This window comes from Carlito syrichta, unplaced genomic scaffold, assembly GCF_000164805.1.
Source record: "Carlito syrichta isolate Samal-C Ts95f unplaced genomic scaffold, Tarsius_syrichta-2.0.1 Scaffold316691, whole genome shotgun sequence".
Classification (NCBI taxonomy): Eukaryota; Metazoa; Chordata; class Mammalia; order Primates; family Tarsiidae; genus Carlito; species Carlito syrichta.
Genome location: NW_007260787.1, coordinates 44,908 through 60,324, shown reverse-complemented (window position 1 = coordinate 60,324; position 15,417 = coordinate 44,908). Strand labels below are relative to the sequence as shown.

The 15,417-nt window shown below is 38.1% G+C and overlaps 1 protein-coding gene across 1 annotated transcript in view; it reads left to right on the top strand.

The window, feature by feature from the left end:
• LOC103277234 (cytochrome P450 3A4-like) overlaps positions 1 to 5,915 on the top strand; it is a gene marked incomplete at its 5' end in the record, with an annotated part of 44,198 nt that extends 38,283 nt beyond the window's left edge. Inside the window, 3 exon segments of the mRNA XM_021707344.1 lie at positions 172 to 330; positions 2,947 to 3,035; positions 5,494 to 5,915. Of these exon segments, the coding sequence (XP_021563019.1) occupies positions 172 to 330; positions 2,947 to 3,035; positions 5,494 to 5,915 (670 nt within the window).
• Positions 5,916 to 15,417: the final 9,502 nt, after the last annotated feature.

Genomic DNA, 15,417 nt, shown 5'->3' with positions numbered 1-15,417 from the left:
AAAAAAGAAAGAGAGATTGAGAAAAGAAAAACAAGGAAGAAGAGAAGAGGACCAGTCCTCAAAGGTGTTTTGTATACTACTATTTGGTGAGTTCTACATTAGAGCTCCTAATGTGCAGCTCTTGTGATTTTAATGTTTAATTCACTTATTTTTCTACTACTGTGAAGTCAGATTCAGTAAGAAGAACAAGGAGAACATAGATACTTACATATATCTGCCCTTTGGAACTGGACCCAGAAATTGCATTGGCATGAAGTTTGCTCTCATGAATATAAAACATACCCTTGTGAGATTACTACAGAACTTCTTCAAAACTTGTCAAGAAACACATGTTATACAGTACATTTTTTGCATAAATAATGTTTCCGTGGTAGATTCTTTTAGGTGAAAGATTCAGATACAAAAAGGAATATACTCATTTATCTTTCAATAATTTGTTCTATGCACCAAATAATATATTTGGAGATTTTTGTGAGCTTAAAAGTTCCCTCAGTTCTGTAGCTCTAAATCTGTGGCTTTATAGAGACCACACTATAGAGATCATCTAAAGTCAATGCACGTCAGCATGTCATGATTATGTGCAGTCTCTTTGAACTTGAGCAGTTTTGAATTCGGCTTCAAGTCCACTGGAGAGGGGGGAAGCGTTGTGCATACTCATGAAACACAGTGATTACTTTGTCATGACTCTTTAAGGGTTCTCTCCTTCACCAGAACATACATAAGCTAGAGAAAGTGGTTCTCAACCACGGATCTTAAAAGTGATCTTAAAAGTGGTTCTCAAACACTGATCTGCATTGGAATCACAGGGGACCTTTAACATTTTATGACACCTTGGTCATCTCAGAACTTCTGAAATAATTTTCTCGGAGTGTGGCTTTACAAGCTCTCCTACTGATTCTCGTATGAAACCAAATTTCAGAATCACTAATTTAAGGCATTACATTTCTGCCAGGTCTGAAGGAATCTCACAGGCCAGGGTCATCCTGACTATTTGACCTCACCTTCCAAAAGCCCAGCTCGAGAAAAACTGGGCTCCCTTTCAGCCCAATAATAAGTCAATGAATGTTCTTTCCCTGCTCATTCTGTTCTCATCAAGTCTTAGTTCAATCCCTAAGGCTCCCAAAAGCACTTTCCCATCTAGTACAGGGCCTCATTTACTCCTCTGCTTTGTTATTGGTTACTGTAGGCTGTTATCGTCACCTAATTTTATACTTTGCCATTAACTCATCCACTTTTGTGGTCAAAGTTTTCTCTGTATCTAGAAATCTCTCCCTCCCCTGCCCCCTTAACAATAGCACTTCATTTTATTCATTTCATAAAATTCCAGTCATACCTTGCAGGGGACATTGTCCATTGTAAGCATTCAATAAGTGTTCAAGAAGTGATTTATACTTGATGTGAAAGTCTTGGATAGAAATTTTAAGTTCCTTTGATTTTTAAAATCAAAGTGGCTGCATGTGTATTTGTCTACTTGTCTGTAGCAGAGAAAATATATGACTGCTATCTGAAATTTTAAAACAATAATGTGTCATATTTCTAGAAATATTTGGAATTTATCCTCAGAAGAACTTTAAAAACAGTTGTCATTGATTCACATCAAGCAAATCGGACAAATACAAAAAATATTAGAGACCACACCATAAAGATCATCTAAAGTCAATACATGTTAGCCTGTCATGACTGCGTGCAGTATCTCTGAACTTGAGCATCTTTAAATTCAGCTTCAAGTTGAATATCTCTCGTACATATTTAATAGGCAACTCCTCCCCTGAAGTAGGTTTTCTGCATGGGAGAGGAGTAGGATGGAGGTGTTTTCCATCGTATTTGTGACTGGGACAGGTGTGTGGCTGTCCTGCATGTACAGACCAGGTGGCCCAGCCCTGACAGAAAGAAGCCTCTGAAATATCTGGAATGGGAAAGATACTTCCAGGGAAGCTTCCAGAGAGGTCCAGTCACCACTTTCAGTCTCCATGGAAGTTTGCTTGCCCATCTTTCAAAGGAAATCAGAAAGTTACTCAGCTGTTATCTCCCCAACACTAAAGGAGAGGTTCCATGAGAGTAGAATTAAAACCATTAGTCAAAAGACCACAGGACTTGAGAAGTTCCTGGTTTGCACATCCCTTGGAGGCCAAGAAGAAATGTTTAAGGGGGAAATAAAAAGCATGCTGCTTCCTGAAGTTCTCTTCCCATGATTAAACTGAATGATTTCCATTGGAAGGGGTTACTGGACTCTCCAGAAGTAAGGAACCAACTGCCCACATAATTAAAATGTCTGATATCTATTCAGAGATACCTTACAAGTTTCTACACATAGAACATTAACTTTATATGGCTTTTTGAAAATGGTTTGTTGAAATACCTAAGAATCTGGCTTAAAAATTTTAAACTCATCCTTTTAACTTATCATTTACATTTTTTCTTTGAATTGGAGTCTCACTCTGTCACCCAGACCGGAGTGCAGTGGCTGCTCCCAGACACTGCAGCCTCGACCTGCTGGGCTCTGGTGATCCTTTCCGCCTCACCCTTCTGAGTAGCCAGAATTACAGGCTCGTGTTACCATGCCCGGCTGATTTTTTGATTTATTGTAGAGATGAGGTCTTGCTGCCCAGGCAGGTCTCGAACCCGCGGGCTCAGGCAATCCACTCACCTCATCCTCCCAAGGCAAGGGATTACAGGTTGAGCCACCGAGCCCGGCTTACATTTTTAAAAAAGAGTCAGCATGCCTTTTCTCAATAAATATTTTGTTAAATGATGGATGGATGGAAGTTTTCAGTATCCAATTTTTACACAATTTATAGAGTGAGTATAAAGAATCCAAGGCATATGGTGCTAGAAGTAGTTTTTATGTTTGCAAGATATTATTATCCTTAATGTATCTTTTCTATTTTTTAATGTTGTTCTTGATCCTTCATTTATTGCTTCTCAATATGCTTGTTTAACTCTTACATATCCCCTGAAATTAAGCAAGCAAGAAGTACTTCTTCGACCAGAAAAACCCATTGTTCTAAAGGTTGAGTTGAGAAATGAGACTGTAAGTGGAACCTAACCTTCTCTAAAGTCTTCCACTTTTTTTTTTAAAAGAAGCTGTATTCACAACACCAGAGATCACAATTTGCTTTGTCAATAGAACCCAGAAATGAAGATGAACTTGGTCTACTGCAAGTGATAAGTGATTAGAGATTCTGAACATTCATTGGCTTTTTCAGTGTCTATGTATTGGACATTGTGTCATGTGAAAAAAATGACTAAATCAGTGCCAGATAGGCAGACTCAGCTTCTGTGGTTTTCACAGGACTATCTGCACCCATTCCTAGTTAGTGACATCAACTCTTCCTGAGCTCTGATCAGAGAATTAACATTTCTTAATATTTTAGCAACAATTTTTTGTGAAAATGAGAATTATTGCGGTGATGGCAGTAGTGACATTTATAGTACATGTTTATTTGTAAGATTCTAGAATAATTGAGAAAGTCAATAAACACCTCTTTACAAAAGGGTTGTCTTATGCCTTCGTGCACTTTAAGGAGGAGTCTATAGAACTGAATGAGAACCAGCAACTAAATATTTTGATCATCATAATTACAGATTCAGAACTCTAATTTGATTATTAACATAGGTGAAAGTTAAGCTACTGTAATTTTGCATTCCATAGAAAGCACAATCATAGTTCTATTCTGCCTTTTTTGAAGCACATATTTTTGTAACACTCAACAGAGGTATTAAATTATTATTACTTTTGATTTAATGTTTTATCCCATCTCCCTTGATGTTTCTGGGGTAGGAAATTTGTCTTCTCATACCTCTCATATTCCACCTTCAATTCTCAACTGTCTCAATACAAAGAACATTGAGTAAAAAAACAGTCAATTTGTCAATTGATTGGGCACCAAGGCCAAAAAGCATTTGTCAGTTTCAGCTGGTATCAGAAGCTTTCTTCTCCCTCATTTTCCTTCCTTTTCTGAAGAATTCAGCTGGTCCTAAAGCCATTCGGTGGATGGCAGCAAGGTAGTGGCCACATATTAAGGTGCAGGAGGGAGTGTTGGTGGTTCCAAGTCAGAGAGTTTGTGGAATGTGAAAGGTGTCCATGTGAAGGGACTTGGCCTGGGTGAGGGAACCCAAGCAAGGAGAGAAGGGTCCACTCAGAGGGGGATCTGGCAACAGCAGCCAAAGCCTATGTAGGATGCAGAGAGCCCATGTGAGGTAGGGAGGGGATCTGGGGGTGGGGAGGGTTGGGTGGGGAGTGGTCACTTAAAGGGGGTTGATCAAATAAGTAAATATATTTACGATGATGGAAACCCAGTTTCTCACTGTAGGAGAAGGAAGACTGATTCAGAAGGGGAGAAAACTGGAATAAACCCTGTTGAGTCAGACTGGGATGGAATGTATCAGTGCAAATTCACACATTAGATAGATATAGATAGATGATAGAAAGATGGATAGATGTAGATGTGTGTGTTTGTGTGTGAATGTGTGTGTGTGTGTGTAAAAACATATATTCCCTACTTCTCTCCAATGATAGGTCTAAGCAACAATGACATTTCAATGAACACACCTAGTTTTCAGGTAACTGCTTATAAATATCATTTTCCACTGAAAGGAACCAGGGCTCCTTAGAGAAATGACTGACTCCAGGGCCAGGGCTCAGAAAATACAAAATGAGCCTAGGAGATGTTGCCTGGTGATATTTTATCCATTTTTCCATTCTATGTCTTTTCAGTGGTGCATTTAGTCCATTCACATTCAAACTAATCGAAATGTGAGAGTTGATCCCTATCATAATATTCTTACAGCATTGTTTTTCTTCCTGTTTGTGTGTTGTCTTTCTTTTGGTTTTAGAGTTGGATCATGTGTGTTTTTAATCTTTTGCCTGTGATCTTGTGAAGAAAGTTGTTGTTCTTTTTTCCTTTTCTTCTGTGTTCAATACTTTCTTAAGTGTTTCTTGTAGAGGTGGTCTTGTGGCAGTGTAGATTCTTAGGGATTGGATATCTGGGAAAGATTTCAATTCTCCCTCACTGATGAAGCTTAGCTTGGAGTAAGGGGGGGAAACAAACGAGTGTACCAACAAATGGAGAGAGAGACCTATACTGAAACAGATAAAAACAATAGACCACAGCTACAGACTAACCAACTCCCATACAAAAAAATAAAACATACAATGATGCTAACATTCAAGCTAACCAACCACCTTATTGGTGTGCTGTTCCTCTATACAAAGATATGGTTTACAGAGAGGACAAAAGAGAAGAAAAGGAAGAGGAAAGAAAGAAAAAAAAGGAACAATACAGTAGGAATAGAATTAAGTCATTAAACTAACAGAACCTATCAAGCACACTCTGAGACTTTTTGTTTAAGTCCAATGTCCTTTCAGCCCTGATTTCTAGCTTTCTTTTCAAGCTGGTAAATTAGCTCACAGTTGGGTCAGTTGCCCCTGGCCTGCTGTGAAGGACAGTTCAGATCCCCCTCTGTTCCTCTGTCCTGTGTCTGTTTTTCAAGTTTGTTTCTCCCATTTTGGTGTTGTTACCTTGAATCACCAGCAGGTGGTCCTATCTCAGCTACTCGCCCCAGAGGGGTTGGGGCTGGACAGGAACCAGGCGGTGGCTGGAGATGGAAACTTGCCTCAGGGCACACGGGAGGAGACCCACGGCAGGCAGGACATCATGGTCCAAGAGAGGTGGCAGCTATCCCAGCAGATCTTGCCTGCAGGGGCTTCAAGGACTGAAGTCGTGGATCGCCTCAGGCACGGGTGGCATGATGTGCTATGGCCACCATGGAAGTCACGGCGGCAGCGCCAGCTGCCTCTGTGTCTGCGCTGCAGTGGCTGTCCAGACCGCTGCGATGCCCCAGCGCTGGCAACAGCCGAGCTCTGTGTGAAGAGTAAGCTGCAATGTTTGGGTCCGCAGCCCCCAGGAAGATAGCCAGAGACCCTCTGCATTCTCCTTTGCAGAGGATTTCATAGACCAGGTTGCCCCATCACCATCTTGCCGGAAGACTTATATCTTAAAGTTCTAACCACCAGTACCTCAGAATGTGAATCTGTTTGAAGATGGGTTTTTAAAAAGGTTGTTAATGTAAACTGAGATCTTCTGCGTGATCTCTAATCCAATAAAACTGGTTTCTTTTTTATAAGATATTAGGAACAGTTAAGACAGGAAGGAGACTATGTGAAGACAAAGAGAGAAGATATCCATCTACAAACAAAGGAGAGATGCCGCAGAATGAAACCAACCCTGTCAAAATCTAAATCTTAAATTTCCAGCCTTCAGACCTGTGAGGAAATAAACTTATGTTGCTTAAGCCACCAAGCGCTGGGTGATCCTTTGTCATGATAACCCTAGCACAGTAATACACTATCTCTTTTTTCTCTTGCTCTTTTTTTTCTTATTTGTCATGTTTATTAAACACATTTGGTTATTAGTACTGTAAAATTTCTTACCTTGTGGATTATGATGAATATATGCCTGTGATATATATCATTTAACTTACTCCACTGTTCTCTGTACTGATGTAAATTGATGCTTCTTTCTGTAAGAAGTTTCATGCTCATTTTTTTCAACATTACTTCATAAATGATGTGATGTGGTTTAATGAGGATTCACACAACACTTGGGCCATGTAGTTTTTCATGAGCTTAGCAGTCATTTATGATTATTGCCCAGAAACAATAACTTTTTAAAATTATTATAGACCACCCAAATAAAGACATGTCTGAATTGTGGGAGGGCTCAATATCACAAACTATGTTACAGCATTGACTTCTAACCTTGAATACAGTCCTTCAAGGTAGTTATTGTTAAAAAATGCATTTCATATTTTAAAATGAACTTATGGAAAGCTAAGTGGTTTACCTGAAATCACACAACTAATATCAGAGCTGGGCTATGAACCCAGGCCACATTCAATGTCGATGTTCTTTCTACTTCATCGCTGACTTCTTGGAAGACATAGGAACATAAGAACATGGCAATACAGGATGAGAGCTTAACATGTAACAGAAATATTACTAATAATATGGTATATGGCTATAAAGGAAAAATGAAAGCATGTTAATTTTATTGTGATTACAATGATTATGGAACAATTTATCTTTAATTTCTAGTAATATTATTATCTTATTTAAAGAAAAACAATAGAAGTATCTTATTCTTTAGAAACATTAGAAACACTTTTAAGAACTTTTGAGTGTAGACTAACATGGAATTTTGGTGAAGTGGACAGATCATTCGGTGAAAAAGTAGTCTTTTTTGAAGAAAAGTGAATGCTGACTGTGACTATTTGCTCTTATCATTCAGTTATTGCTCATGGTACAAACCACGGTTTGGCTAATATGTTTTCTAACCTATAATTGACAATAGTAATAATATAAAAGTTCAACTGCTAGTACAAACTATCTGTTATTAAAAAAGTAAAGCAATTCTATGCTTTAGAAACTATACACACACATATATATGTAATTTAATTTGAAACTCGCTGCAACATTGAGATATAGGTAGTATCATATTTATTTTATAGAGAAAGAAAACAAGATCAAAAATTGAGCTTCAGAAATGTTCAAGGGCACTTTGTAAGCTATAGAGCCAACAATCAAAAAATGTCATCCACTAATGTTAGATTCCAAAATATACACATTTCACCATCTCTATTATAACTCTCATGTTACTTTAAAAGATTTATCCAGTGTTCTCAATTGCTTGGAAAAAGTAATTCTCCATTATACAGGTTCCTGTATAGTTTTAGAACAACACACACACCATGTATTAAGTTTTATTTAGTACATTTGTTAAAAGAAAAGCCATATCACATTTGGAGAAAGAAATAAATTCCATTCAGCATTAGCTTTGTAGAGATCATTTTCTTTTTTATATATCAACCAATAATTATATTTAATATTGGGATTCATTCATTTTAATCAAACTAAAAAGTTTATTTCTTTACTGGGAATTTTTTTATGATGGAGTTTTACCATTGGAAGGGGATTTATAAAAGCATACTACAATGTGCTAGGAAGATCTTTTGCCCTATTACTGTTTGTTTATATAAAAATTCTTTTATATTTAATACTCACAATGGTGTGGGAGGACTGAAACACAGAACAAAGGAAAGATAAGACCTCATAAACTATCTGAATCAAAAATTGAAATTATTTTCTACAGAGAGGGGAATTAGTAAAAGACATAAGGTTTTCTGTACCTTCAAAGTGCATATCTAAGGATATTATGGTGTGTTTTAGTAATAAGCAATATTAAAATAAAGACAATTTTGAAAATAAACTATTCATAAGTGGCGGCTAAATTTATGAATTTGATTCATATATGTGTATATATGTATATTATGTGTGTATGAGTGTGTGTAAAAATAGTGACTATAGCTGTAATTTTAGAAGCTATTAGTAGCCTTCTCAATTTTGTTTAGAAACAGAAAGTATTGGAATAGTTTTTAGAGAAAGAAGCCTATCAGTCTATCACAGGTGGTTATATACTTACATGAAAGCTAGAAGAGCTGAAGAAAAGAAGTTCAGAAAAACTACTTTCAGAAAATGTGAGAGTTCAGAGATTCAACAATTCAGAGATGCAGTCAAAAATTATCTGAACTGTCTCTCAGAAGCTAAATGGACCGAATATATATATTCTTATTTAATCAAACACCCCATACATAATGAATCTTTCATTGCTTTTACCAATTCCTTTTTCTATGTGAAGATGTCATCTTTGTTATATTAAGATTCTGATACCCCTCATCTGCCTTCCATTATTCGTCCTCCAAAACTCTTTGCTGACTCCCAGATCAGTCTTTTACTTTTCAGATTCTGTTAAAAAGTAACCCATTTATTGAGAAATAATACTGCTAAAAAAGTTAATCTCACTCCATCTTGCTGTGACATCCCACATTGCCCCTTCCATGCATCCTCATCACACCAAACATCATTCTATATAAATGTAGTAATTATAAAATGCATGAGCTTTTCTTACTGTGATTTTTTTCAATATTTACTCTATATAAGACATTATCCTTAGTGCTTTACATGTGCTTATTAGCTTCATACAATGACCTTATGAATATTGACATCATTTTATGAAACCTTATTGACATCATCATATAAAAAAATGAAACAGACACACATGGAAGTGAATTAGCTTGCAAGATCGCTTAGTTTATACATGGGACAGTCTGGATAAAGTCCACATCCTTCAATTTGACAGATAGTGTTTTGTAGGATCTGGTCTCAGGCTTTCTATCTCAAATGATACTAAGTTGAATGATATAAAATTCCAGATTCAACCATTTTTATACCAATAAAACCAAAACTTATAATATTTTCTCCTATTATTATTGCCATATTTTCTTCTTTTTTTCTTCCTATTGCATCATAACCTACAACCTTATTATTTTAAATGTCACTGATGTGTCATGATGATACACACCAAGATCATTGAGAATGTTGCAGCAACAGAGCATGTTTCACACTTCCCTGCAACCATTCCCCTAGTTTATATTTATCTTTATCTCTGGACCTAACTTATATCTTGGGATCTGAGAAACTCGCCTCTGATTCTCAGATAACATTAAGCATCTAAATACACTCTCAGTGTGTTTGATTACTGTACATATCATTGTACATTGTAAATTAACAGCTTATTTACTAATCTTCCTACTGTATGCTACTTTTAAAATTTTGATGATATATATTTCCTTCTGTCTTAATTTGTTTGTATGTTTTATAATTTTTCTAACAAGTAGTATGAACGTTAATATATTTTCTGTATGGAACTTAATCCTTATTCTTTCGTTTTCCTTAACTTAAGCTGAAAAATATTTTTTTCTCTTGCTTAGCCTTCTGCCTTATCTTCTATTTCTATTCATAACCCAGTTTCTGTTCCAAAAGTTGACTGGCAGTTCAAATTTACTGAAACTAAAGTTCTCACTCTTGAAGAAAATGTAAATATAAATACATTTGCATATGTCCTGATTTCCTCTAAGGGAACGGATGGAGAGATTGTAGAGTAACTTGCATTTACCTAACAATCAAAGCCATATGCATGAAATTATTTGTAGAATAAACATAGCACATCTCATATGATCTTACTTTTAGTGCCTTCTTCTACCTACTATTTATCCATATATTCATAAAGATTGAATATGACCTTTATAAGTCATATTTGGAAAATGGGTAGATGAGAAATCAAGTCTTCTTTGTAAAAAATACTGTTATAGGACCCATTTGTCAACCAGGATATATGATGGTTTTGTATCAGTCTGTCAGCATAACTTTTTAGTGAGCTTGTAATGTCACTCATCTATCTTTATCTGCTGTGAAACTTCACATTGTATTAGTTCTATAGCACAATAAAACAATTGAATACTTTATGGCTTCCAGGTGAAAATAAATGTTTCATGAGGAACATTTTTCTCTTCACCAAACCAGCTGAAATATAGGCATATGATTACTTTTCTTTGTGTCAACAATTTTTTAAGAGAAAAATAAATCCTCTAAAGTTAGTTTGATGACTATTCAAAAGAAACTGCACTATTTTGCTAAGGTGCATTCTTCTCAGAGTAGTATTACTCCATTGACCCCTGGTATGATCATTACAACCTGCAGGAAGTCTACACAGTTAGCATGTAGTTGAAGATGAAAGGTAGTAGCAGGTTTGCACAGGATCAATTCTCAAGACTTTGCCTGCAAATTGAAGTCAATTTAATACCTCCTTCTAGTTTAAGCCAAATATTCCTTTCTTTGAGACAACTGTATTTTAGTTTACTATAAAGCTAAAGATAGGATAATGAGGATAATACTTTCAGAGGATTAATATTATATATTTGTGCCTATTTTATATATTTTCTATATTTTTCATGTTAAGAACCAAGTTTCAATAACTCAAAGCAAGCTCTGCTTTTGTTTTCCTTTTCCCACAAAAGGGTATTTATTTCAACTGTAATAATGAGGCAATCAGATTATATTCTTAGGGATAACAAAACTGGGAGGTAAAAAGCATTTAGGTACAGAAATGGAAGAATGAAAAAACCTACCTCCTTTCACCAAGGGGGAATATGACAGAGGAACAGGAAGAAAGGAAAAGCTTATGGTCACCAACAGAAATTCTAATGGATTGGCAGAGCAATGGTGAAACAACTGAGCAGCACAGCCTCAGTGCTACAAGTAACAGATGCAGCAGAACAAAACTCACATCTTAGTGTGGCAGTAAAAGAGGTCCAGAAAACATGCTTACCCTTCTGCAGCTTCCTTCCTTCCTTCCTTCCTTCCTTCCTTCCTTCCTTCCTTCCTTCCTTCCTTCCTTCCTTTCTTTCTTTCTTTCTTTCTTTCTTTCTTTCTTTCTTCTTTTTTTCCCCCCTCACAGTTTCATGGAAGGGATTCAGAAACCTCTTTAAGAATTCAGGACATAATCAATTCTCAAGGTTGATGAGATGGCTGAAGGGACCTTCAAAGAGGAAACAAAATAATTATTGGACTATTGCAGAGGTCATAGATAAACTATGAAAAACCTGGCAATGATAGTTATTCAAGTACTGGTGTGGGCAAAGTTCGCACCAACCCAGCAGGAGTCCTTTCCAAGATAAGAAAATAAGACACAAATGTCCTGGTCACAGATTTCTGTACCAGATGACAGCAAAGCACTGGTGACTAAAACTCAGAGTGATAATGCTAAGGAAATCAGAGGAACCCTTATACATTGATATTATGAAGCACCTCATGACCTCAATATAGAGAGAATCCAATGCACAGAGAAGTAGCTCAACATGCAGAAAATCTAAAACACTGAGCATTTACCCAACCAAGAACAAATTATCCAAGGGAGACTACTTGAACTGGTGAATTCTAATATTCAATTTCCCTGATACCACGAAGGGTGTTGAGAAACAGTCTTCCATGCATCCTTTATATTTCTGCATGTGTTGGGAGCAGAGATCATGCTGGGCTTTTGTTCTGGAATGTCTTTTGAGGATGTTTATGTAGCAAACAGCCTTGGGAGAGAAATAAAGTTTCTCCCTCCAGAACATGTCAGGTTTATTTGCTGGTCAATTTAAGAAGAAAATCTCTCTGTCTAACTCACAGATTGAACACAGTGCATTATAATAAATTGGTGTTTCCTAAATTTAGGGTTACCTTAGCTGTGATACAAACCCACTGTGTGCACAGGATGTACCCAGAATGTTTGACATTGTCCCCATGGGACATGACAGACAAGAAAACCAATGTGAAGATGAAACTCATGCTGCCAGCTGTGTTATGACCAAAGGGTGCCTAATTTTACATGTGGTAAACTAATAGGGATAAAATCTCAGATCATTCATTATTCTTCACATAAAGTAGAAAGTTGGTGAGGAAGACAGACTCATGTCTCATACATAAGTGAAAAAAGAAGACTGGGATATATATTGACATTATAGGGAATTTTAAAAAATATCTCACTAAAAACTACTTTATCTTCTCCTCATGCCCTTTTTTATGTGATTAGCAAAATCTGTCTCTATTTTCACCACTTGGATTTGCACTTGCAATGTGATCTCTAATATATTTCTAATGACATCTATGTTCTAGTCACTTCCTTTTATATATTATTGTATCTGTTTTGAGTATTTCATGATTACCAACGTAGTAACCATTATAGAAAAATGGAAGTTATGAAGAAAATTTAAAGAATAAAATAATCTTTTAAAGTTATCATTCTGAAGAAATTTCTATCAATATCTACACATTTATTTCTAGTGTTAACAAATTTATTCTTACTTTGTTACTGAGATTATTACTCATCTACAATTCTGTAATTTTTATAGCCTTGGTTTTAACTTTACCTTTGTCCACAGGTGAGATTCAAAAATGCCCAGGCCTTCTAAGAGTCTGTTTGTGGAATGTGTACCTGAGGAAATATGTGTTCCGAGAGAAAAGACTGGCAGACAGGCTTTGGTGAATAACAAAGACCCAAGTTTTTAACAAAAATAGTGATTTTAAATTTAACATTTTTTAAAACTCAAATTAGTACTATCCTCATCTTTCATGAGTTTATCCCCCAAGTGCAGAAAACATAGCCATTGGGTATTTAAAAGATGGTTAAACTAGGAGTGCTCAACCTCCCACGAGCAGTCCCTTATCCTGGCCGAGGTTTAGTTCTCTCTGTGTGTGGTGGGGATAAGAACATCAACATTATGGGGTGGGGGCGAGGAATGAGGGAAATGTGTCATTTTCTCATGTGTGGGAAGGTGTTTTCAGGTCAGTAGGAGGGATGGAGGTTTGAATGTCTCCCTTGGCTGGGTCAAGGCCTGAAGTGGGTTGGCAAATCTCAGGTTCCATGTTCTCAGCTGCACTCCCGGTGGGAATGTGATTTTCCTTCATGAAAATATAATTGCAGAACTCCGGGCTCCCCATCCTCCTAACCGTTCTCTATTATTTGTGGGGAAATGGTCCTTTGGAGAGGGATTTGCATGTGGTTCATCAAATGTCTAAGTGATGGGAGTTGGGTGGGGGTGGAGGGTGAAGAGGGACAGGAGACAACAATCAAAACCCTACAAATTATTTTGTGATGCCCGTTAAATATCCGACAGCTTGTGCATGTTAAATATTGAATTAGTGCAACCAAACCTATTTTTTCCCAGAAGAGCTGGATACCTTCAGCTGCAAGTGAAGTCTCTTCATTTTCAAATGATGGCAAATAATTCTACTTATGGTGGCAAACACTGTACACTCCAAACAACAAGTGTGTTGGACTGTATCTCGTGGACTGCAATCCAATAATTCATCGTGATTTATCAGTCTCTCTCCACTCCTCTTCTGAACACTTGCACTCTCTGGCCCTGCCTGACATTGCCCTGTGCCTCCCTCACCAGTCCCCCACCCAGGGTACCCTGTGCAAACTTCCATCCCTCCTACCGAGCTGGAAACGCCCTTCCACCTATGAGGGATGGTGCCCTATTGTCTTGGCATCCTCCGAACCTTCTCGTGCCTGGCACAGGCCTTGGACGTGTGTACACTGAATGAGAGAGTGACTGAGTCCATATTTCCCTCACTCCTCGTCCGCACCCCCGGATGTCGGTCTTCTTATCCCCATCACACACAGAGAGAACTAAACCTTGGCCAGGATAAGGGATGTCTCCCAAATCCCACTGCTCGGTGGGAGGTTGAGCTGGGGTTCCATCCCCATTGTGCCTACTGAAAGCCAGAGTTCTGGCTTGAGATAGAAAGGGCAGCATGTTGAAATCACACGAACAGTCCTCCACCTTCATCCCAGTGGGTCACCAAACCACTCACGGAGCTATTTACTGTCATGGACTGTGTCCCTTGACTGGGTCAAGGCCTGAAGTGGGTTGGCAAATCTGTATTTTGTGATACCCATTAAATATTCAACAGCGTGTGCATGTTAACTGAAGTCGTCTCCCGGCCCTCTTCACCCTCCACCCCCACGGCAACACCCATCACTTGGAAATTTTCAAGCAACATAAAAACATCTATTATGTCTTTGACCTTTTAGTTATTCAAAAGTATCACCCAAAACACTGCTCTCCCACTGGAAAAAAAGCAGAGCAGCTTCACATGATTCCTCAACACGTGCGCACACTCAAAGGCCGCCTCCCTCTGCAGTGCTCTTAGAGCCTAGGAGTCCAGGGAGCCTCGGGGGAGGACACCAGGGGTTGGGGGGATTTGGAGGAGGGTGTAAGAGGAATTCTGCTCAAACCTTTCCCCAGAGAATAAACACCCCCCTGCTCCCAGGATGCTGATCCGCCGGCTGCAGCTGTAGTCTGAGTATCAGTGGACACCCCACGCCCTCCACCAGGCACCCCCCAAACCAGACAAAAGCGCGGCTTCTTCTGTGAACCGCCCTGGGTCTCCCAGCGGCGGAGGCGCTCCCGTAGCTGCCCAAATCCACGTGGTGCCTGGCCTGCCACCTTGTGGACATAACGAGTACAACACCTCGCGAGCTGGCTTCGGATGCCTCTGTCCTCAGGTGAGCGCTGTCCGCCTAAGAGATTAAGAGATGGAAACACAGAGGCAGGTTTATTCGGCAAAATCAGAGAGACCATGAGGGAGATTTTGGGAGCATGTTTCTCCTTAAAATTAAGCCTTCATATCAGGAATAGCGCAAACGTTAAATGCCCCAAATCCAAATCACAGATATGTCTTTAACTTCAGAGTTAACTAAGGGGGTTCATAAACTTGGGGGGGGGGGCTGTTAAAATCACCCAGGGAGGTTTAGAAAATGTAAATGCTCCGGTCACTCCAACCTATTCGCTCAGAATCTAAGTTCTGCATCTTTATTTATTAATTTATTTTTTATTGTGTTAAAAGAAGCACACACATAACATAAAGTGTGCCATCTTAACCATTTTCCAGTGTACAGTTCAGGGGCACTAAGTATATCTACATCATCATGAAACATATTTGCAGAACTTTTTCATTCTGGCAAAACG